This window comes from Mustelus asterias, chromosome 7 (assembly GCF_964213995.1).
Source record: "Mustelus asterias chromosome 7, sMusAst1.hap1.1, whole genome shotgun sequence".
Lineage (NCBI taxonomy): Eukaryota > Metazoa > Chordata > Chondrichthyes > Carcharhiniformes > Triakidae > Mustelus > Mustelus asterias.
In genome coordinates this window covers 60,741,353-60,765,030 of record NC_135807.1, presented here as the reverse complement: position 1 = coordinate 60,765,030, position 23,678 = coordinate 60,741,353, and the positions used below count along the sequence as shown (strand labels likewise).

Sequence of the window (23,678 nt, the reverse complement as noted above, 5' to 3'; positions counted from 1 at the left end):
GCTGAATTACACCAGACAGCTGGGGAGAACAGGAGGAGATAAAACATGCCTGCATATTCTAACCCCATGGACAAGAACGTCATCAGATGGGACATTGCTAAGGCCTTTGGGAGTGCAGTATCAGCAGTTGGTTAAAAAGAAAAAGGAGGCTTATGTTCGGATGAGACGTGAGCACTCGGGTAGTGCACTAGAAAGCTTTAGATTGGCTAAGAGGGAGTTGAAGAGCGAGCTTAGAAGGGCTAAAAGGGGACATGAGAAGACTTTGGCGGATAGGGTTAAAGAGAATCCTAAGGCGTTCTATAGGTATGTCAAGAACAGAAGGTTGGTTAGGGCAAGTTTAGGGCCAGTTATAGATGGCAGAGGGAAGTTATGTGTGGAACCGGAGGAGATTGGTGAAGCATTGAACCAATATTTCTCTTCGGTGTTCACGCAAGGGGACATGAATATAGCTGAGGAGGACACTGGGTTGCAAGGGAGTAGAATAGACAGTATTACAGTTGATAAGGAGGATGTGCAGGATATTCTGGAGGGTCTGAAAATAGATAAATCCCCTGGTCCGGATGGGATTTATCCAAGGATTCTCTGGGAGGCAAGAGAAGTGATTGCAGAGCCTCTGGCTCTGATCTTCAGGTCGTCGTTGGCCTCTGGTATAGTACCAGAAGATTGGAGGTTAGCGAATGTTGTCCCATTGTTTAAGAAGGGGAACAGAGACTTCCCCGGGAATTATAGACCGGTGAGTCTCACTTCTGTTGTCGGCAAGATGTTGGAAAAAATTATAAGGGATAGGATTTATAGTTATTTGGAGAGTAATGAATTGATAGGTGATAGTCAGCATGGTTTTGTGGCAGGTAGGTCGTGCCTTACTAACCTTATTGAGTTTTTTGAGAAAGTGACCAAGGAGGTGGATGGGGGCAGGGCAGTGGACGTGGTATATATGGATTTTAGTAAGGCGTTTGATAAGGTTCACCATGGTAGGCTTCTGCAGAAAATGCAGATGTATGGGATTGGGGGTGATCTAGGAAATTGGATCAGGAATTGGCTAGCGGATAGGAAACAGAGGGTGGTGGTTGATAGTAAATATTCATCATGGAGTGCGGTTACAAGTGGTGTACCTCAGGGATCTGTTTTGGGGCCACTGCTGTTTGTAATATTTATTAATGATCTGGATGAGGGTATAGTTGGGTGGATTAGCAAATTTGCTGATGACACCAAAGTCGGTGGTGTGGTAGACAGTGAGGAAGGGTGTCGTAGTTTGCAGGAAGACTTAGACAGGTTGCAAAGTTGGGCCGAGAGGTGGCGGATGGAGTTTAATGCGGAGAAGTGTGAGGTAATTCACTTTGGTAGGAATAACAGATGTGTTGAGTATAGGGCTAACGGGAGGACTTTGAATAGTGTGGAGGAGCAGAGGGATCTAGGTGTATGTGTGCATAGATCCCTGAAAGTTGGGAATCAAGTAGATAAGGTTGTTAAGAAGGCATATGGTGTCTTGGCGTTTATTGGTAGGGGGATTGAATTTAGGAGTCGTAGCGTTATGTTGCAACTGTACACAACTCTGGTGCGGCCGCACTTGGAGTACTGTGTGCAGTTCTGGTCCCCACATTACAGGAAGGATGTGGAGGCTTTGGAGAGGGTGCAGAGGAGGTTTACCAGGATGTTGCCTGGTATGGAGGGGAGATCCTATGAGGAGAGGCTGAGGGATTTGGGATTGTTTTCGCTGGAAAGGCGGCGGCTAAGAGGGGATCTTATTGAAACATATAAGATGATTAGAGGTTTAGATAGGGTGGATAGTGATAGCCTTTTTCCTCTGATGGAGAAATCCAGCACGAGGGGGCATGGCTTTAAATTGAGGGGGGGTAGTTATAGAACCGATGTCAGGGGTAGGTTCTTTACCCAGAGGGTGGTGAGGGATTGGAATGCCCTGCCAGCATCAGTAGTAAATGCGCCTAGTTTGGGGGCGTTTAAGAGATCCGTAGATAGGTTCATGGACGAAAAGAAATTGGTTTAGGTTGGAGGGTCACAGTTTTTTTTTAACTGGTCGGTGCAACATCGTGGGCCGAAGGGCCTGTTCTGCGCTGTAATGTTCTATGTTCTATATGTAATAACCTAATTCTTATCCCACTTCCTCCACGTCAGCAAATTCTCCTGACTTAGAAGCTTCAAATGGTGTAAAGAAACACTTCTTACTCTCTTCTTTCCCCTCACCACAACCTTATCCTATGTTTTTAATTTCAGATACCAAAGTCCTGGAACCTGCCAAGCCAATGGAAGAAGAGGAAGATAATGAACAGACAGTGTCACCTGATCTTATGCTCACAACCAGTAGCTCAGACACAAGTAGGACATGGATCGGGACATGGTAAAATACCCAGCAACCACTGCAGGCGAAAGGATAGTACAGTGCCAGCCTGCTGTGCACACTAGTTCTGCTGTAGAGGACTTGGATGATGACTCTGATGAGCTAGGCTACATAAGAACATACCACTAAATGCTTGATACACTTAAAAACTTGTGCACTATGTCCACAAACATGGGGAAGGCCAGCATCAAAGCTTTGCACAAATCTTGGAGTATATCATTTCCAGTATGGGATGGCTGATCTCCTCCATCAGCAATCCTGTTGAACCAACAGCATTTGATGACCGATATCAAAGATTGCGTGGCAGCTTCCTGAGTGCTTCAGTGGAAATTCAGGCTGCTGTCCTCTGGATACGACTAGTCAAAGGGACTGAAAGCATTCCAGCAGTCCATCAAACTATTGTCCACAGATCAACAGCATTGCTGTGGTGTCGCCCAGGTTAAGTGGCAGTAACTCCATGGAGCACAAACCTAGTGCTCTCTCTCTCTCTCTCTCTCAGAATAACAACATTTATATTGCCACTATGGTAACTCCACCAGTGTTGTTGTTGTTGCCTGACAGCCAGCCAACCCAGACCACTGTAGGTGATGCAGACTGAATCCGGACCCTCCAGGCCCACAGCTGCGCATGGTAACCATCCAAGGCCATGTGCAGTCTGCTCAATAAAAGTCAGCAACCTTTCATCATCAATGCTGCAGAAACTGTAGTGGCACATCATAGAGGCAGTAGGGAAGGCTCATGGAAGACCGACATTATGGAAATGCACAAGGATGATTAGTTAAGTTTTGTTTGTAGAATATAATGATCAAACATATAAATTTGGATTGAAATGCACATTTTATGGTGGATTTTTTGTCAGAAGGAGGACAATACGATGGTTAGTGTTGAAGGAAAGGTAAGATGTGCCTTGCATGGGATGAATAGGAATGGTGATTTAGTCAAGGTTACTGATATCCCCCATGAAAAATATGCCCAGGCAAAAAGGGAATATCTGTGTTACAGCTTCCCTTATTTTTCCTGTTCCTCCATTCCTAAGCATTTCTTCCTCCTCCACAGCTTCTCGGGTGAGGGGTGGTGGCAAAGATTCTTCCCTCATTCTGGCTAGATCATGCAGCATGACCATGAACCTTGATGCTCATTCAGTTGAATAGCGCAGGCTCCTTCAGAGCGGCCCAGCCCGCAAAGCGTTGTTCGAAGATCCCTGGGAATATCCGAGAAGAGTTCCAGGCCCACATTCACCAGGCCGATATTTAATGTAGGTTAGCTGGAAGTGTGGTCACACCGTACAGATGCCTTTTAGGTACCAAAATGGCAACTATAGCATCAAAACTGCAAGTGCTAAGGAGCCCAATTTTGCAGCATCTCTGGCTATAGAGAATCTCAAAGGGCTCTCCAATGCAGAACTGTACTGCAAACTGTGTGATGTTGCTTTTACCTCTAGCAGGACCTTGGAAGGAGTCAGATGCATAAAGGTTAACAGCCATCGTCACTTTTTCACAGCTACAGACAAGTTGGTCCTTACTTTTTTTGAGGTAGCAGTTGCGGCTGGAGCAATGGGCAGATCTCAGCCACAACTTCTTTAGTAAAGTGAAGTCATCTCAAGAATTGATTGTCACTGAAATTGTGCTAAGACAATTGCTCCCGAAAGAGCTTCTGTGGCTGTGGTCTCCCACTAAAAGCCTCGTCACTCTTTTAGTAGCTTGTTTTCAATTCCAAGAGGAAGGCTTACCAGATCACCCATATCCATGAGCACCGTGTTTCAGTCAATAAAAATGTACTTTAGCATCAGTCAGAACACTCTCTATAGAACAATGAAACTTTAGTCAAGTATATAAAAGCTCTAAAAATACACTCTAATGTCCAAAGATGTGCGGGTTAGGTTGATGTCCAAAGATGTGCGGGTTAGGCATTAGCAGGGTGAATGTTTGGGGTTACAGGAATAGGCCCCGTGTGAGATTGTGGTCGGTACAGGCTTGATGGGCCGAATGGCTTCCTTCTGTACTGTAGGGATTCTATACAGGATTACACCAACAGTCAGAAGAAATAATACACCACTAACCTGTAAGTAGTTCATGATCATTTTTTATAATGCTGGTGGAGAGTCTGTCAGGTTAAGGGGCTTAGAGCTTCGAAAGCTTGTGTGGCTTTTGCTACCAAATAAACCTGTTGGACTTTAACCTGGTGTTGTTAAACTTCTTACTGTGTTTACCCCAGTCCAACGCCGGCATCTCCACATCAGGTTTTTTAATGTCATGTTCAGTTGTGTGAGGTTAAGAGAAGGTATAGTCTGGAGTGTGGCATTCAAAAGTGGTGGTGCTGGCATCAAACCAGTCTTGTACATTAATTGACATTATAATCTGCCTGGTCTAAATGCTGCTGGTGATCATTAGTTGTGCATGCAAAAATTCCTAAATTAAGATGGTATCTGGCACACTTCCCATTTTAAGTGTGCACATGTATCGTAGATGTCATTTTTGCAACATAGGAGGCCTCAAGCGTCTAAACCACAGGCTTTATAGGACCCAATTTAACACACAGTGTCTGTTGGCTCTTGAGCCAAAACTCATTCAGTCCCCAAATCTAGCTGAATGGAAAGTGGTATTATGAAATTTTCAAAGAATCCTATCGGGACGGAATTTTACCGGAGCTAGTAAAATCGTGCGATTGCCAAGAAATCAGGATCAGGCCTGATTTCTCGGCTCTCGTGATTTTATGAGTGCTGGAAATCCGGCAAGGTCAGCCTCTCGCCGGAAATGGGCAAGAGGCGGAATAATTTATTTAAATATATTTAAATTTGAATTTCCATGCGTTTAGTGAGCCCGGTGCTCAATCACTTGCCTTTATGGCCTCGCCAGTTCTCTCCGGCGAGGAAAACACCTGCTCCCCATGAACGGGTGGAACCAGAGACCAGTGAGGTCTCCTGGGGAGGCTCAGGGCATGGGCGCTGTCTCTTGGACAAGGCCAGCCTGACAGTGCTAGTCTGGCACCTTGGCAATGCCTTGTGGGCATACTGCTGGGCAGTGCTGGGGTGGGACCTCTGCGGCTGTTGTCTATTGGGACGGGACTGAAGGGGTGGTGCCTATGGGGGCCCGGCATGAAGTGGGGACTGATCAGGGGACACTGGATAAAAGCAAATTACTGCGGATGCTGAAATCTGAAACCAAAGGGGAAAGTGCTGGAAAATCTCAGCAGGTCTGGCAGCATCTGTAAGGAGAGAAAAGAGCTGACGTTTCAAGTCCAGATAACCCTTTGACAAAGGGTTTTCTGGACTTACAGATGGCTGCCAGACTTGCTGAGATTTTCCAGCGTTTTCTCTTTTGGTGAAGGGGGACACGCTGCGCACTCTGCAATGGGATCAGATCAGGGTGTTTTATTAATGGAAGCATTCCTGTCAGGGTGGGGGGAATTTGTGACCTCATTGTGACCAGAACAGGGCCCAGAGGAAGGGAAATTTAATCCACATGACAAACGAACTTTTGTTTATTTATTTATTCACAGCATGGAAAGCCCAGCAATTATTGCACACCTTGAATTGCCCTCGAGAAGGTGGTGGTGAGGAAGGTGTGGTAGAAAGGATTACTCTTCCCCTAAACCTGCTGAAATTAAATTGCAGGACATTCTTCCCTGCTGAAAATATCTTAAGTGCACACTTTTTCTATAAACCCCTTCTCTCTCCTATCTCTTCTCCTTTGCCCCGCCCCTTTTCCATTCATTTTATCCCATCGCCCTCTCTTGCAACTTTCTGCCTTCTCTTTTTCTCCCTTGACTTCCTTTGCACCTTCCCCCAATGTTGGCAGTGTGATAGTTTAGTTTTATACTTCTCAGCTTCTACGATGGAGAAGCTCCTATTCTCTAACCATGCTCTATCTCTCTGCTCCCCTAAATTTCTGTACATTTTAAACTATATCAAAATAAAGACTGAATGTTAGATTTTTTTTCCCAATGGTGGCTAAACTGTGCCTACAGCCTAGTTCAATTTTCCTAACTCTCTAAACTTGCTCCAGCTGAAAATTACACTTGGTCTGTTTGCAATTTCGCAGGCTCGATATTGAAAGTTTTCAAGCTTCCGAACCATTACTTCTGTACCATGGCTTTCAGTAGTTTAAAGCTGTAAAATATGCTTTCTACATTACTTATCTTTCAGTCTTTTGGGAGTAGATACTGCTGTGGCACAATTCTCTACAGCACCATTTAATTAACTGTACCTTTGTTATAATAGCCTGTGGCTCTGGTTGAACTCCCCTCCTACATCAATGACTAAGCATCTCTTTGTATTGCTTTTTTGTAGCCTCAAGCTGAATTCCTCCTCTCTTAAACCTTGATCTGCCATACATCACATCCCATGGCCCCGGTTCTGGCCAGATCCCTCTGTACGATATCCTGCGTCCCATCACCTGGATCCCTGTCTGCATCAGTTACACACCAACACAGAAGAAAAGAAGAGAAGAAACAGATGTTTACAGAGAGAAGGCAAGAGATGAGAAAGACAAGGAGATGGAATAGCAAGAAAAATGAAAGAGAGCAGAAGCACAAGACAAACAAGAGAACGAGGGAAAAGCAGAGTAGGGAAGTGAGACAGATGATAAGACAGAGAACAAAACAGAAGATAGACAGAGCAAAGTAACAGGATGAAAACACGCAAGAAAAAGTTGCCTTCTGACTGGTGTCATGAGAGCTCCATCAGTATTTAACAAGTTATGCTCGTACCATCATACTTGGACCTAATTAGTTCAAATGTCACTCATTCTACAGTAATAAATCACAACTGAGGAGATTAAAAACATACCAATGCTAACAAAAATAATCAAAAAATTGTAAAACTGGTAATTAGTAATTGGAGTTCAGCAAATACTTACTCATATTCAGATTGCAGAATCCTGAAAATGTGGTTGGTAATTTTGATTGGCTGATAACTTTGCCAAACATATTAGGAATTGGACCTTCTCACAGTCACCAGGTGTGAGGCACTTTACAAATATTAATTAAGCTCTTGTTTCAGGAATCCTTTGCCAAACTGGACTGCCTTGAATGGAACAGGCACTGAGCATGCTAATAAAGCCAGATCTTCAACTGGAGCTTTCTATTCTAACACCATTTTTCATACATCTGTTTGTAGTCTTCATTTACAAATCCCTTCCCAATTATCTTTTCAAACATTATGATCTTTTTTCTCAATAGTTGAAAGAGAATGAATTGCAATGGCAAACTGAGAAATCCAATGATCAGAAATCAGGAAGGCTACCATGACATTTAGCAGAGATCGATGCTAATACTTTTCCAGTTAAACTTACTGATAGCAACAGATTTTCTTGTAATGGTTCACACACAGAACACTCTACATACTTCAAATTTGCATTTTCTCTTACCAATAAACATCTGAGACTCTGGAGTCTAAAAGCCTTCATAAATCAATGTGGGCATAAGGTCATATGGATATTCAGTAAATGACCATGTTCACCACGTAATCTTTAAGTTCTGCTCATTTTTAGGTAAATGAAACTGAAAGATTACCAAAGGACATTCCTCCAAACTTAACTATTTCCATATTTGGTAAAAGAAACCTCGACTAACCGTGAGGGATTGTTCAGGAGGAGGTTGATATATAGCCCAATGAGAATATGTTCATCACCCAGTCTATCAGCAATATCAAGGCTGTACTGCAACCTAGAATAATGGAAATGTGAAGAAAAACAACAAAGCAAAGAATAAAAAAGAAAACATTGTAAAAAATGAGAAATTAAAAAAGGAAGCAAAAGGAACAATACATCTGCACAGGCACACACACACACACATACACACTATCGTCTCTTCTGCTTCAAAACATTCAATCTATAACTTACTAAGCTTTTCTACTAGGATGTGACCTAACTCCTTGATTGGAGCATGGGCTGGGACTAAAGAGATTGAGGCCAGGACTTTACAGGATGATGGTGGCTCTCTTCATCGACTCGAAAGTCAGGGCTAATCCCATCTCGACTGATCATGGAAGATTCAACTGTATTTAATGTTTGTCAGGCAATTAACTGCCTGGCATTGGGACTTAAATCCCTTTAAGGGATGAGGTTCCACTCCAAAGATCAGACAGCCAACTGGAGGGCCTGCATCCCTTCAGTCTCACCAGCATCATCGGGAGTGGTGCTGGAGGTGGACTGTCTGTGAGGTCATTCATGAAGGTGGAGATCTTGCTGCAGGGGCAGTCCTTGCCTCCAGGGAGTTCCTAGTGAGCTAGAGGGTGCCCAATCGGACATTCTACTAGCAGTGGCAGAAAATGGCCCTTACCCTTAGTTGACCACTTGAAGGCCTCAATTGGTCCAAGGGTGGGTCCACCATCTTCCTTGCTGGTAATAAAATGCCAGCGGTGGCTAGAAAGTGATGGGCACAGTCCTCCGCCTTCCTACCCAATTTTACATTTCACCTACCCACCTCCCAGCACACTCCCTGAGGCCCCATAAAATCCTGGCTTCAATGCACAGTTTATGAATAGGATTGTCTAATCAATGAAGCTCAGAATGCATGCATTACTTCTAATACTACATTTACAATAGCAGAATTGATTCTACAGATGTGAAGCAGTATACTTCTACTGCTTGCAATTCTGAGATACTTGGGGGAGAGATTTGTTGGCAAGGCGCTGGTGACGTTATGCAGTCTTACATCAATTCCTCGAGCCAGGCAAGCACCCTGGGCCGATACCTGTACAGCATTTGCCACCAATATCACAGCGGAAACCCAGACAAACAATGGCTTGCAACGCTCTCTGGCCCTGTGGAATCAATGTATATCTGCAAAGTGCTGCTAGAAGCCCGAGATATCTGTAAGTATTTCTGTTAACAGGATATATAACAAAACGATTATTTTTGTAGTGTTAGTAGCTCATGCCGGCAACTGCACATTTTCCTTAATACTCACCCTTTGCCCTTCAGCAAAGCTGGAGCAGCCCTAGCCAGTTGTTTGTTCTGCTCTACTTCATTGATCTCAACAGGAAAGCTATTTAATGAGATAAGAAGACTGAACAAAAAAAGCAATAATCCTGGGGAAACCCATTAAAGCAAGACTGTGAACAGCATTTGCAGTATAATCACGTACTAAAAATCAGAAAGCACATATATGTGAATAAAATTATAGAAAATTTAAAAAATATATATATGTAGCATGTAAGAAAAATCAGAATCAGACTGATCAAAATAGTAACTGCTTAAATGGGATCTTTTAAGAACATGACTAATAATAGCTAGGATTAGTTAGAAATGAAACTTTCTCACAAGAAATTCCATGTGCATTTCTCAAAAGTGAGGCTGATGTGCTGCAGAGAGAACTTCTACTGAAAAGGAAAATCCCCATCTGTCTGCTGGACTTGAATTTTAGAATTCTCTGATTAAGCAGTACCTTAGGTTGGGCACTTGCTCAAAGTTATTGCTACCCCAACACTGTAACTTTACTGCACACCCCATTTACAGTTTTTCTGCTGCACATGCAGCAAGGTTACAGTGTTAGAACAGGAACAGCTCTGTGGAAATTCCGGAATTATATTTCATGTTTGAAACTAGTTCCAGCCGCCTTCTGTATAATTTTCAGCAAACAGTGAAATAGAGTTTGTATTAGTTTGAAATATGAATACCAACTTCAGGCTGGCAAGTAAGAATTAAAACATATCCCCTGATTGTTGTTGTGCATTCTATTTTCTCTGTATAGAGCCAAGTATCCCATTTCTTCTCCACAGGTAACTTTCCATAGTGAAGGAACAGCAGATATCCTTTGTTGAATGTCTTTATTTAACTGCCAGTTACAAACATCTGAATATAATATCAGTGCAAGCATTCCTTACTACACTTTTAAATTAAATTACATTTCATAAGGGTTCAAATTTTGTGGCCAGTGGCAAACAAGTGGTGTCACTGTTTTTATTTATTTGTTCAAGGGATGTGGGTGCCACTGGCTAGGTCAGCGTTCATTGCTCATCCCTAATTGCCCGAGAAGGTGGTGGTGAACCACTGCACAGACTTTTGTGGGCTTTCGCACTGCAAAGTTTGATAATTAAAGATGCATTTCGGCACAGCTCTCTCTACAGAAGATCTGAAACCTGCGAGAGTAGGGCAAACAACAGTGGGCTTTCTCAACCAACAAGATTAAAGAATCCTTACTCAAACACACTTAGGAAATAATCCAATTAGGTCCGATATTGGGCACACAGATCATGCCTGGTCTCACTGAGGCAGGCAGCACGCAAACTTGGTGTTGCCTAGTCATCATCATGATTGTACTGTGCAGCCCAGCACAAAATGCACTGCTGACTGGTTGCACGCTCTGCAGGGACCTTGCACAGATAACCAAGGTCAGTTCAAATGACATCTTCAAATGATCTCTCATACAGCCCCAATGAACTACACCTCTATCACTCATCCATCAGCAATCGGGACTGAAGGACAATATTCAGAGAGACCACCTCACCCTCGCACACTTATCAATGTTGCCAGATTACAACCACCTCTCGCAGATCCCACATACCTCCAGCAAGGGCGTGGACCAGATTACGTCATCAGCTGGGGATGAGGAGAATCCCAAAAGGGGTTGGCCCCCTCGCATGATTCTCCAGCCATACCGTGATTTGTGCCTGGATATGTGGGGCCAGAGAATCATCCTCCTAGTATGTAAGCACTGCAACTTGCATGAATATGACGGAAGAGAATCAAAGCAAGATGCCAGTGTAGCAAAGTTTATGAAGGAGCAAGGAAAATCAATCAGAAATTCCCAGATATCTGCATTTAACTGCAGATGTGTGGATGCCGGAAGTTGCTATTTTAATTATTTCCTATGGCAGAGAACAATGATAGACCCCACTGTTATTCCTACCATGAAATATCAAAATGAGAAAAACCAAATATATCAAAAATAGGCACCAAAATCCTCATCCCATAAAAAAGGGCTGGAAATATGTAAAATATATGTAATAAACAAATTTCATGCCCAAGTGAGGGATGGAAGTCTTATCTCCAGCGCATAAGCACTCGAGTGACCCTTTGGATGGTGGGGCAGGAAACCCTGCCATTCAAATAGTCTGGCCCCATTTGTTTTTTTTTCACTTTAACCATTACTGTTAAACCATTAATAGTTTTCATCATCAAAAAAATAATCATTGTGATTGAGATTGAGGTGTTTGCTGACTGGCCATCACAAACTGTAAACCATGACTACATCTAGAAGGTTTAACTTTCTTTAATTTTACTGTTTTTGGTACACTGATTAATGTGATCCTATCTGTGCTAGGTTGATGCATTTGACCTATTTAAAATATACTTCTGCAGATACATTAAAATAGCAGAGGAAATTGCCACAAATATGTTAAATGGTGCCAAAAAGCTCATGTAATAACTTAATCCCCTGGGAACTTCTTGTTCATTCTGTAAATAACTACAATGATATCACTTATCAAGTTCAAGCCAGCATAGCATAATTATCTCCTTTTAATTAAAAATTTTTTTTTTTTTTAAAAGAGTAACAGTTCAGAATGGAGATTGGAACAAAAAACTGAAATCTGCCAATGCCCGATACTCTGGACACTTCAGGTCTTCTTCTGAATGATACAACTTGCTAACCTGAAAAACCCTAATTGTTTCAAAATTAAATTTTATCAGAGGTGCAGCATAGCCCCACTCCAAGGAAAAGGTGTTGCACCTTTCACCCCAACCATGGACACTGATCCAGCAAAGGACCATGAAATTTTGCAATGTTCTTCATTTTCCTAAATTATCAATTAAAAAGCTACTAGTCCTGTGGGCCTATTGGACAGCTCAATGGGCAGAATTTGTGAAGTAGCTTAAAAATATGTCTGGATACACTTTCAAGCTCTAAGCTTAGATAAAGTGGAGCGGGTAAAACTATTCTTTTCCTATCCACCCATCTGAAATTTAGGATGGAGTGGAAATAGAGTGGAAGCCTGTTCAATTTGGATTCTATCCATAATCTTGACTCCACCATGTGGTTGAGTCCAAAATTCATCCTCCACACCAAGGAACTTTAGTTCCTTCCTCTCTTAAAGGCGTAATTTGTATTTTATTTATTTCCCTGGCATGAGTTATCATTAATTATCCCTGTATCAACTGTAAATAATCAACATTCATTTCCACATGCCAGGTAAGGAACTGTCATTTTTTTAAAAACTACACATTTGTGCATATTCAAAAACTACAGAAACAGCTGGAGATCAGAAGGTAATCACTGGGTTCCATTATTTGTGATTCCATCTCTAACTAGCCCCAGGAAACATTATTCATCACTTGTTCAGACAAGTAAAGTAATCTTTTGTAGAGATTCAATCTTGCTTCAACCACATGATCGATCTTTATAATCTACTTACAAAGGCAGACAGACTAATTCGCAAAGCATGGAATCAGATAATTATTTAGAGCTTTTTCTTAATTCCCTTGCTGTCAACATTTCATTTACCAACCAACATTAACAAGAATGTATACTATAATTCCTCCAGAGAGAATATCATCTTATTCATTTATAAGTGGGGAAAGAGTGTTTACTACACTAATAAGCAAGCAGGAGAGTCTGTAGGTTTAAATATTAGTACACATACTACCAATTAATACTGAAAGTTTCCTTTTTGAGGTAACAAAATTGTACGAAAGTTGTGTAAACGAACGTTGAATCTCTTAAACATCAACATCATAACCTATCGGTTAACAGACTTATCACTGAGATAAGCAACAAAGCTAAGCATTATCACTGCCCATTTGAAGCATCGAGCACTCTTGGGGACAGCAAAACAAGTACCGGAATGACTTAGCAATGTCAATTCTTTAACAGTACTACAAACCCATGTAAGAGTTTTTGATGAGGCGTTCCTTTTCCACATTTGTTAGATTCCATAAAAGTAATTAAAAATCTTTGTTATCTCATGTCAACAAAAGGATACTCACATATTAATTGTTAAACTCATCACAGACCCAATACTAATGCAATCTAAATGGACTAAATACATTCTATAAAGCAGTTGGCTCAGTATCAGCTTCTAGTCAATAAGATAAAAGCTTAGTCTCCATTACTGACCGTGAGTTGTTCATAAGCTCATTTACATACTGCTGAATAATAGCATGTTCATCATTCATCCCATCTAGTAACCTGAATAAGTTAAACCAAGGATAAAGGATAACCGATTTAGAAAATAGAAAACAGTCTCTTTCACAGGTTGGACTATGTGGGATGTGGAACTTCCTTTTCAGAAAAATAAATTCATTAAAGCAATCCTTAATTTTTCCACGACTGTTGTAAAACTTTGCGAGACCCGAGGGACCAAGGTGAAATGGTCTGTTTGCTTATGTAATGTTGAGATATTAGAAAAGCTCAACAAAATACAAGATCGGTATCAAACATCTGCATAAATTACATTATGAGACATGTGACTTGATATTTCCATTTGTTAATACTTAAGCAACGAGACTTAAATTAAGTATCCAATCTACTTTAGTCGTTGAATTTACAAAGCTTAAGTTAGCATATTGTTTTTATGCATCAAACACTAATATATGTCCACACTTCTGAGATTTTGCCAAATGCAAAAAATGCACCTAATTCAAGATCTGTAGCAACCTGATAGACATGCTGAATTTAATTTGCACTCTTAAAGTAAGTGTAAAAGCAAGAACAAAAATCACACATTAAATTATATTAAACGCTACTTTGTGAAAGGGTGCAAACTTTAAAAGTCAAATCTCATATTTATCATAATGTCAACAAAGCAATTCAAAAAGAATACGTTTCATTTTTTTTAAGCACAAACCAGTGGTTGTACTACCAGAGTGACCTAAACACGTTATATTTTTGAGATACTGAATTCTACAAGGATCTACATCACGTAATGGAAGGAAAAGGCAAAATATGAGCAAAAAGGTCACCACAGATTTGATGGGCTGAATAGCCTCCTTGAATGCTGTAATGACTCTGTGGCAGTGCTGCAACAACTCTGTGACTGAGCACTGTAATGATACTTTGACCGAGTGCTGTAACGACTCAGTGACTGAATGCTATAATGACTGTGAGATTGAGTTCTGTAATGACCCTGTGAGACTGAGCATTCTAATAACGCTGGGACTGAGCGCTGTAATAACTCCAGGTCTGAGCACTGTAATAACTCTGCGATTAAGTATTAAACCCTTATTTTGTACTCACAAACACTATTTTTAATAACATTAGCAATTGGAAGAAAACAGCCAACAATAAGAAGAAATAACAGTGAAATATTGGAAAGATGCTTGTGTATTACACAACAGAAATCTAATTTTGGCTGTTCTGTTTTCTGACCCCTCACTTGAATTTCTGACTTCCATCACCTTTATTTTACACAGCACAGGAGCAGGAGCCATATTTATGAAGTTAAACTAATTTGGTTTAGAACAAGTGCTTGCCAAAAATAATATTGAGGGAGAGACTATGGTGAAAGTGTGCTGTTGTATAAATATAGTTCTCCAGAATCCAAATAAGTCCTTTCATTAATTTATTTAATAACTGCCTTCTAGTTGACATGCAAATAGATTTATGCCATGGTTTTAAATACAATTTGTACAAAGCATTAATTCCATCAAGATGGAAATATTACACATGCAACAGAAACTCAGTCTGTGTGATATAGAAGTGTTTATAAAAATACTAACAAACAATGGTTTGGTGAAATATGTTTGCTTCAAAACAGAAGATTGGATTGCTTTCTAGAATGCAGATAAAATGCTCTCATGACAAAGAACTAAAATTTAAAAACATTAGACAAGGTCAGATGTATTTATTTTCAGATGGTTTGGATACAGAGTATAAAATGTCACTTGCCTTTAACAGATAATTTAATTAAATTAGTTCAGACAACAGCAATGTGGATGCTTGGCAACAGGTTCCTGGATCCAAGCAAGCAGCAACCTGCTAGCCTTCCCTCCCCATCAGAACAAATGAGTGAAGGACAATGTCTCATAATATTCATGTCAAAATTGGGTTGCTGTTCCAGTGAAAGGAGGTGGGCCTTCTACCCTGCCCACTTTGGTTCCCCTCTGCTCCTGTTCCCACCTTAGGCCTGCTTCCAGAACCAACGGCGTCACCTCAGTCTATTCATGCCACCTCATGATAAAGGCAGCATGGGCAGGCACTGGCAAGCAAGAGGGGTGATTGTGACATTGGTATTTGGCTCGGCTCACAATTCCCAACTCAAAGAGAAAAATCTGGATCAAGTGCAGAATTACAACTCCCATTGGACAAATGGAGATCTCGCAGAAAATGAAACTGGGATCAGGAATTCCATTATACTTGAATCTCTCACACAGAATTTGCATTTTTTGAAAAATTCAACATGCAAGTGAAAAGAGTTAAATATTGCTGTCATAGATAGCAGATTCATTTCATAACGTGCAAATCAAAAGATTATATATCAACACATTTTTTTTTTTCTTTCTCCAAGGACATATTAGTAGAAGAAGAAAATGCTAAATAAGTATGTGGAGGCAACCATAAAATTTTGAGTATATAAAGTTAAATACATCATGATCAGGTCGATGGGGAATCATGCATTTTATATGAATCTCTTTGATCAAGCTTCCCAGTGAGTCATTATCACAGTTTCAGCAACTCAATGACTATTGCCAGAATAGTAAATAGACCACAGATTGGTTTTTGCATAAGGGGAGTTAAATAAATTCATATATTGTAAACAAATATCCACATTTTTAGCATAGTGAAAAACATTCAATATGGTATTCAATATGGTGGGTCAGTCCAGAACTAGGGGTCATAGTTTGAGGATAAGGGGTAAACCTTTTAGAATTGAGGGGAGGAGAGATTTCTTCACCCAGAGGGTGGTGAATGTGTGGAATTCACTACCATTGAATGTAGTTGAGGCCAAAACGTTGTCTGATTTCAATAATAAATTAGATATAGCTGTTGGGGCTAAAGGGATCAAAGAATATGGGAGGAAGGGGGGATCAGGATATTGAATTCGGTGATCAGCCATGATCAAGATGAATGGCGGAGCAGCCTCAGGGCTGAATGGCCTACTCCTGCTTCTAGTTTCTATTATTGCTTATCAGAATTTGTGCAGCAAATGGAAAAGATTAGAATGATCCATTAACTCATCTGCTCCTCTACATGAAGCAGTTTGGATTGCCCCTTCATCAAATCAACTTGATTTCTTTCTCTATTCTGACAGCATGCAAATCATGTAGAAGGTTCTTTACAGACATTGCACTGTAACATTTAGGGCTGAATCATAATTACCCAAAAAGGGGTGAGTAAGGGTTGAGCCAGAGGTCAAAATGCTGAAGATCACGAACAAGAATTGAATCTGCCTTGAAACCACCCACTTCCAGTTTTAACAGAGACAGGACAATGGGTGAGTGACCAATCTATGCACATGCACAGGTTGATCATTTAAATGTTATATTGAGGCTGCCTGTCACTGTTTTGACTGTTGTTCCATTTTTAAATACAGGATGCTGGGTTTCTCAGGCCCAGGAAACCCATCAGATTAAAGGCGATAAGAAGGGTTGAATCGACGAGATAAGTGCCTTGACATTACTGCTTGTGAGCCAGGAAGCGCAGTTTCACTCATTCCTGGTCCAACAAGCTAACCAGTATAATCAAACCTCCCCCTGTCTTGACCACTGCAATCTCTCTGCTCCTCCTGACCACCACTGCATTCCCTCACTCTTGTGCCCCTTGCAATCCTTTTATGCAGTTCACTCCACTGATTAATTTAAATCCCACTCCCAACCATGATCTCTCTCACCCCCCCAACACACCTCTCAAACTTCAGTCTTGTGAAGCAGGTTTACCTTCTGAAAATACCTTCAGATAGTCAATCAGGTCATCTGTGAACAGGAGCCCCATTTCAAAGGAGCCTTGCACTTATATTCTGCAGGACTTTCAGAAAATCTATACTTCTGAGTTTCCAGACCTCACAACAGCATTTCCCCCATCATCAAAACTCAGCAGAGAATTTGTCTCCTGGCAAATATCCAGGTCTTGGAGTCCATTGTGAGAGCTTCCTAATATACCATGGGTTCATGAAACTTGTATGTTATTTTGATGAATAGAGAAAAGTGCAATTTTCTTTGCCTCGCTAACCAGATAGTGCATCTCCTAACATTTATCACTCATTTTTAAACATGCTGCATTATAACTTTACAACATAAGTTTAATACTTTCTTTTACAATATATTGCTATAATGTAAAAAGAAATGTGTTATGTAAAATATTCTTTAAAGTAAGCAAGTCTGAGAAACAGTACAATTGTAATGCATTAAGTAATACTTATCCAACCATAAGCTCCACATAAGCTCCAACCATAAAACCACACGTTAAAATGCGTTTTGACTGCATCTGAACTAATTTAAGGTATGAACTAAGCAAGACCACAATAAGCAAATTTGAACTAATTGCAGGTGCATTAACAGGCTTTCCTTCTGCTCTATTGACACATTCTTGGTTTTTTTTGGGCCAGTTTCCTTCAAGCCCTGATGTGAGATATTTTCCAAAAATTATTAAAATTTATTAGGGCAGTATAAGATTGCTTCTTCTTATGATTTTTGAAACATTTTAGCTCACTCTGTTCCTCCTGTGCAAAAAACTTCTGAGATAAGTTTGAATAAAGAGATAGTCATAGCTCTGGCTAATCTTTGGTTTACATATTTTATGTATGAACCATGATCATGATAATGGCATAGGTAAGTTGCAATTAATATTGGGAATTAACCAATTAAGTCTATTAGGTGGAGAAAGTGATGATTTAATCCTCGGTGTGTTTCTAGTTACATAATTAACAATTTTCATCAACATGACAAGTAGGTCAATGAATATCTATAGCCAGGTTGAGTAATGAAAAACAATACTTTGCATTTCCAAAGTGCTATTAACATAGAGAAGCATTAGAAAAATGGGTGCTGAGTCAGAAGAGTATCTATTAGAGACATGACCAGAAACCTGATTAAAGAGGTAGGTTTTAAGGAGGATGTGACAGGGGCAGAGAGGGGTGAAGCGGTGGAAGAGTTTGAGGAGAAAATGCCAAATTATTGTGTCTAGGCAGCAGAAAAGAACAAATGATAATGGTAGAGCAAAGGGTGGGGAGATGCATAAAAGCTGGATTCAGAGGAACATAGGATAGGGAAAGTTGTAGCACTGGATTAGGGAGGACTGAGACCACAAAAGGCATTTAACCATAAGGGCAATGAATTAAATTTACAGTTCTGTCGCAAAATGGACATTGCAACAAGTAAGCTGGATCAGATATTGGACAGTAGAGCATTCATGCAATTCAATCAGGTTTAGTTATTTAAAATTTAATTAAAGATAGTGCATAGGATGGCAAGATGACAAATCATACTGGAGTATAATGAAGAAACACCCGAGAGTGGCAACAACAAAAAATATACACTGGGTGGGGGACTTCAACATCAATGACCAAGTTGGGCAAGTTTTAAGGACATATCTACCAGATTGGGCTGGGGGAAGATAGTGAGAAAATCAAACTTGGCATCACCTTCACCCATTTACAGTTACAGAAGCATCAATATGAGTATTGAATGGAGGAGGAACCACCATTCAGTCCCTGTGGAGACAACCTCCTATCTTCACACTCAGGACACCCTCCATTGTGTTGTGACGTACTATTGATGTGCTCAATGATTCAAAACAGGTCATAAGCTCAAATCTGGACATGCATCAGATGCTGTAGACCAACAGCAGCAAAAGAGTCACATTCAACAAAAATCTAAATGCATGACTCAGCATACCCCTCATACCATTACCATCAAACCAAGCTGGTTCAATAAGAAGTAATGAACAGCAGGTAAAAGGAACAGCACGTAAAAATGAGAGACCAACCTGGTAAAGCTACAACATGCATGCAAAACAGCAGAAGCAGCATTCTGCAGGTGGATGCAAGCAATTCCACAAATAATAGATCAGATCAAAACTCTGCAGTTCTACCACAACTGATCGTGAATAATGGACAATTCAACAACTAGCAGGCAGAAGAATCTCCACAAGCATGCCCATCTTCAACTATGTCAGAGCCCAGCATGAGTGCAAAAGACAGGGCTGAAGAATTTGCAACGATATATGGCCAGAAGCGCTGAGTGAATGATCCAATTCAGCCTTCTTCCAAGTCAATTTGATTCATTCCATTTTGATATCAAGAAACAGCTGAGTACATTGGGTACAGCAAAACGGCTATGGGCCCCAACAAATTCCCAGCTGAAGTGCTGAAAACTTGTGCTCCAGATCTGGCTGTGCCTTTAGCCAAGCTGTTCCAGTATAGCTACAACACTGGCATCAATATGACAAAGTGGAAAATTGCTCAGGTATGTCCGGTCCACAAAAAGCAGAACAAATCTAATCATGGGTGTGGCTTTTGCTACCAAATAAACCTGTTGGACTTTAACCTGGTGTTGTTAAACTTCTTACTGTGTTTACCCCAGTCCAACGCCGGCATCTCCACATCATGAGAGTCATATAACTCCAGACCTCTTAAAGCCATGTTCCAAACATAGACAAAAGCGCTGAATTCTAGAGGTGAGGTGACAGTAACTGCCCTGAGTTCAAAGCCTAATTTGACCAATTGTCGAACCAAAGAGCCCTAATATGTTTGAAGTCAATGGGGACTGATGGGAAAATCTCCACTGGCTGGAGTCATATTGTTACGAACTCCATCAAGATAAATACATTTTAAAAATAAATTCAAACATCCCATTAAGATTTCATGTTCTAAAACTTGTGACAAATCACTAAAAGCACCGTCGACTAAAAACTATATTTGTAGGTAACTTATGCTTTAAACCACAATACAGAACATTCCCTCTTTTCTTTTAGCACAGCCAAAAACACACTATGCAGATATACTTCACATTGTCCTTTAAGTAGGCATTCAATTCTCCTGGAACCAATTCATGGTGATTCTTAGCTCCTGAGGGTTTATTCCGTAGTTTTTCATTTGCAGCCTGGGAACTTTAATTTCAGATGCTCCTCCTGGAGATTCTTCCTCTCGTGAAAGCTAAGCACATCTTTCAGCCTTGTTTTAACTCCTCATGAATTCAGTCCTTTAAATCGGAGCACGAACTTCCTTTGTACTTCCATCCACGTTCCTGCGTGGTGAAACATAGCATCTTACTGCCTATAGCTGCTCTCCTTCTCCCGGCAGACTAACCTTGCCTGTGAGTTTTCATTTATATCTTAGACCTTTCTTCTCTCAAAGCCAATCTCCAGGCAATGTAATCAGATGGACTTTATGTCCAAGTAGAAATTCTGATTAGCTATCCTTGAAACTCAAACTCTTCCTTATATTGGAAATAAATGGACAGTTTAAAGCATATCTGTTTATAACCCAACATTCTCAACACTTTTCTGGAGCTTTGGAGACTCACAATCTATCCACTATTAGCACACGGGCTGCTGCCATTGTCCCCAAGAATAAACACCTTGCAACGTCTTCCCAATAAAACAATCTGGGGCCCCTTTAGTCTCTCACAATCAAAACACCCAGGCTTACTGTCAGGTAGACTTTAGAACAGGTCACATGACCCCCTTCATTTTTATCTTGAATTAAAGGCACAGGTGGTCCAAGACATTAAAAAAAGTTGTACATCACAATTGTAACCATATCTCCCATAAAGGAAGATAGTTTGGTTGTTGGAGACTAATCATCTCAACCCTAAGACTTCGCTTCAGGAGCTCCTCAAGGTAGTGTGCTAGGCCCATTCATCTTTCGCTTAGTCATCAATAGTCTTCCTTTCATCATAAGATCAGAAGTGAAAAGGTTGGCTGATGATTTCACTGCTTATGAGTTGCAATTTGCAAACAGTGCTATTTGCAATTCCTCAGACGCTGAAGCACTCTGTGCCCTCATTCAACAAGTCCTGGACAATTATCCAGGCTTGGGCTGCTAGGTGGCAAGTAACATTCATGCCACACAAGTGCCAGGCAATAGCTATCTCCAACAACAGTGAGACTGACATTCAAGGTTATTACTGAGTGTCCACTCTTCCATTGACCAGAAACTTAACTGGAGCAGCCACATAAAACATATATACAGTGGCTACAGGAGCTTGTCAGAGGATGGTATTCACCATCTATGAGGCACAAGTCAGGAGTGTGATAGAATACCCTCCATTTGCCAGAATGAGTGCAGTTCCAAAGAAGCTCAAGAAGAGCTCAACACCATCCAGGACAAAGCAGCCCATTTGATTGATACCCTTTCACTATCTTCACCACTGACACAAGGTGGCTACAGTGTGTACAATATACAAGATGAACAACAGCAGTTCTCCAAGTCTTCTCCAAGAGTACAGTCCAAACTGCGACTTCTACCACTTAGATAGATAATGGTAGCAGGTGCACAGGGACTCCAAGTTTCCATTCAAGTCAATCACTACCCAAACTTGGAAATATATCACTGTTCCTATTCAGTGTGCCATCAAAATCATAGAACTCCCTTCAAACCAGCACAGGGAAATACCTTCACCATGGACTGCAGCAGTTCAAGAAGACTTCCACCAGGACAATTATGGAGGGGCAAAAAAATACTGGTGTATTTGCCCACAACCCATGAGTGAATGAATGAAAAGAAGTAGACTTGTGAGTTAATTAACATATGAATGTCATTTCAACAAATAGTATAAATGTATTCCTAATAGATTAAGAAATATGGCAAAAACAGATGCACTGGGATTATAGGCTATCCCACCATACTAAGTAAGCCCAGGTTTGGGCATCTGAGCGAGGGTTTGAGGGGTTGGAGGTCTGGGTGAAGAACTTTGGGGGGGGGCGGGGGGTGTTGGAACACAGGACGGGTAAGGGGAGGATAAGCTTGCAGGAGGGGTGCGGTCTCTAATGGATCCAGTGGACCAGCAAAGTTGATTCCTCCATGCCTAACACTAGCTGTCAGGCTTTCTGCCTGCTGTGGGCAGGGGGCAGGATAAGACCCTCATGTGGCAATTTATTAGACACTTAAGGGTCTCAACAGGGCCAAGTAGACAAGCCACCCGCACCTCCTCCACCCCATGTAACATTTCAGACAGGTCAGGGGCAGATGGGTAGGCAGCAGGATGCCACCCACTGGATTTCCCTTGCCCCTCTCCCAATCTCAGCATTTAAACCCACTGGCAGGGCAGTGTAAAATCCAGCCCAGCTTTAGAATGATCTTCAAGACAGGATAACAGGAAGAGAGAAATTTAAAAAAAGAAATAGGCACCTCTTATCTGAATGAGTACATTTAGTACCGTGACAGCACTGGAAGTAAGTCAACTTGTTTACTTTCTCAGTAATGGAAATGCAAAAATATTTAGAGAATTTAGCAACTGTGATGATTAGCAAGGAAACATTGCAACATATCCTGAGTCTGTAAGTTCTGATGTTCAAATGAAAAATATACACTATGAAGTCAGTTTCAATGAAAAAACTATAGAAATAGCAAAGTCGGCTTATAAAACGAATAATGATAATTTGTCTTGTAATGTCGTATTAATTTGTAAGAATGAACTACATGTCTAAGCACCTTTGGAGTGTTGAAGAATCAAGTCAAAATCAAAATAGGGGTCACATGAACATATTCAATCAAAAACAATTGTGTGAATTCGTAACCCACAAGTGCATTTTTTTTTACTCATTAGTTAGTTTACAACAATATTTTGTTGTGCAAATTTTGCTAACATTTTAATTACTGTCCATCAAAAATCCTCAATTCTGTGCTGATAAGTTGATTAGCCTTTTTATGAGACATATTGATAACACACAATTAGTTTAATTAGGTCTATAAAGTAATGCACTCTCAACTGAAATATACTGACTACAGAGATTATTGGTGACCTGTGCTTAGTACAAAGAGGACTGAATGCTACATCCCTTACATAAAAGATACAACTGCTCTTACTTTGTGTTTCTCTTTCAAGGACACATAGAACAGACAGACTTACCTCTTGTTTGGGCTGGGGCTTCCTGAGGTTATTACTGAATGGGAGAACATTGTGTCATTCATGTTAGGAGGAGGTCTTGAAGGCCTAAGAATGCACAGGAACCATAATTCATAATTAATATTTTAATTATATCTTATTCTACATTTGTGTTGCTTACAATGCTCAATGATGTTGTTGCAAAGAATAATCTTAAAAATTCCCATAACTAAGAGGTTTAATATGACAAAATAGCAACAATAATTTCCTACTTTCAGTCTGAAAACTCAGCAAAATGTTAAGATGTTCTAATACATTTCACCCTAATGTTCATTCTGAAGGACTGAATAATTTTATGACCAACATAAAAACACCCTGACCTTAAGTTATGCTACACAGAT

General features: G+C 40.6%; 1 protein-coding gene across 19 annotated transcripts in view; it reads right to left on the bottom strand.

The window, feature by feature from the left end:
• The window catches only part of dtna (dystrobrevin, alpha), a 268,122-nt gene that overhangs the window by 49,102 nt on the left and 195,342 nt on the right, over window positions 1–23,678 (bottom strand). For 12 of the 19 annotated variants that reach the window (XM_078216104.1, XM_078216109.1, XM_078216099.1 and 9 more), the window contains 3 exons: window positions 23,302–23,385; window positions 9,266–9,343; window positions 7,928–8,020 (listed from right to left, as the gene is read on the bottom strand). In XM_078216104.1, coding sequence (XP_078072230.1) covers window positions 7,928–8,020; window positions 9,266–9,343; window positions 23,302–23,385 — 255 coding nt within the window. Of the gene's footprint in view, window positions 1–6,618; window positions 6,763–7,927; window positions 8,021–9,265; window positions 9,344–20,284; window positions 20,476–23,301; window positions 23,386–23,678 lie in introns of those variants that run through there. The other 7 variants (XM_078216112.1, XM_078216119.1, XM_078216114.1 and 4 more) reach the window with 3 other exon arrangements.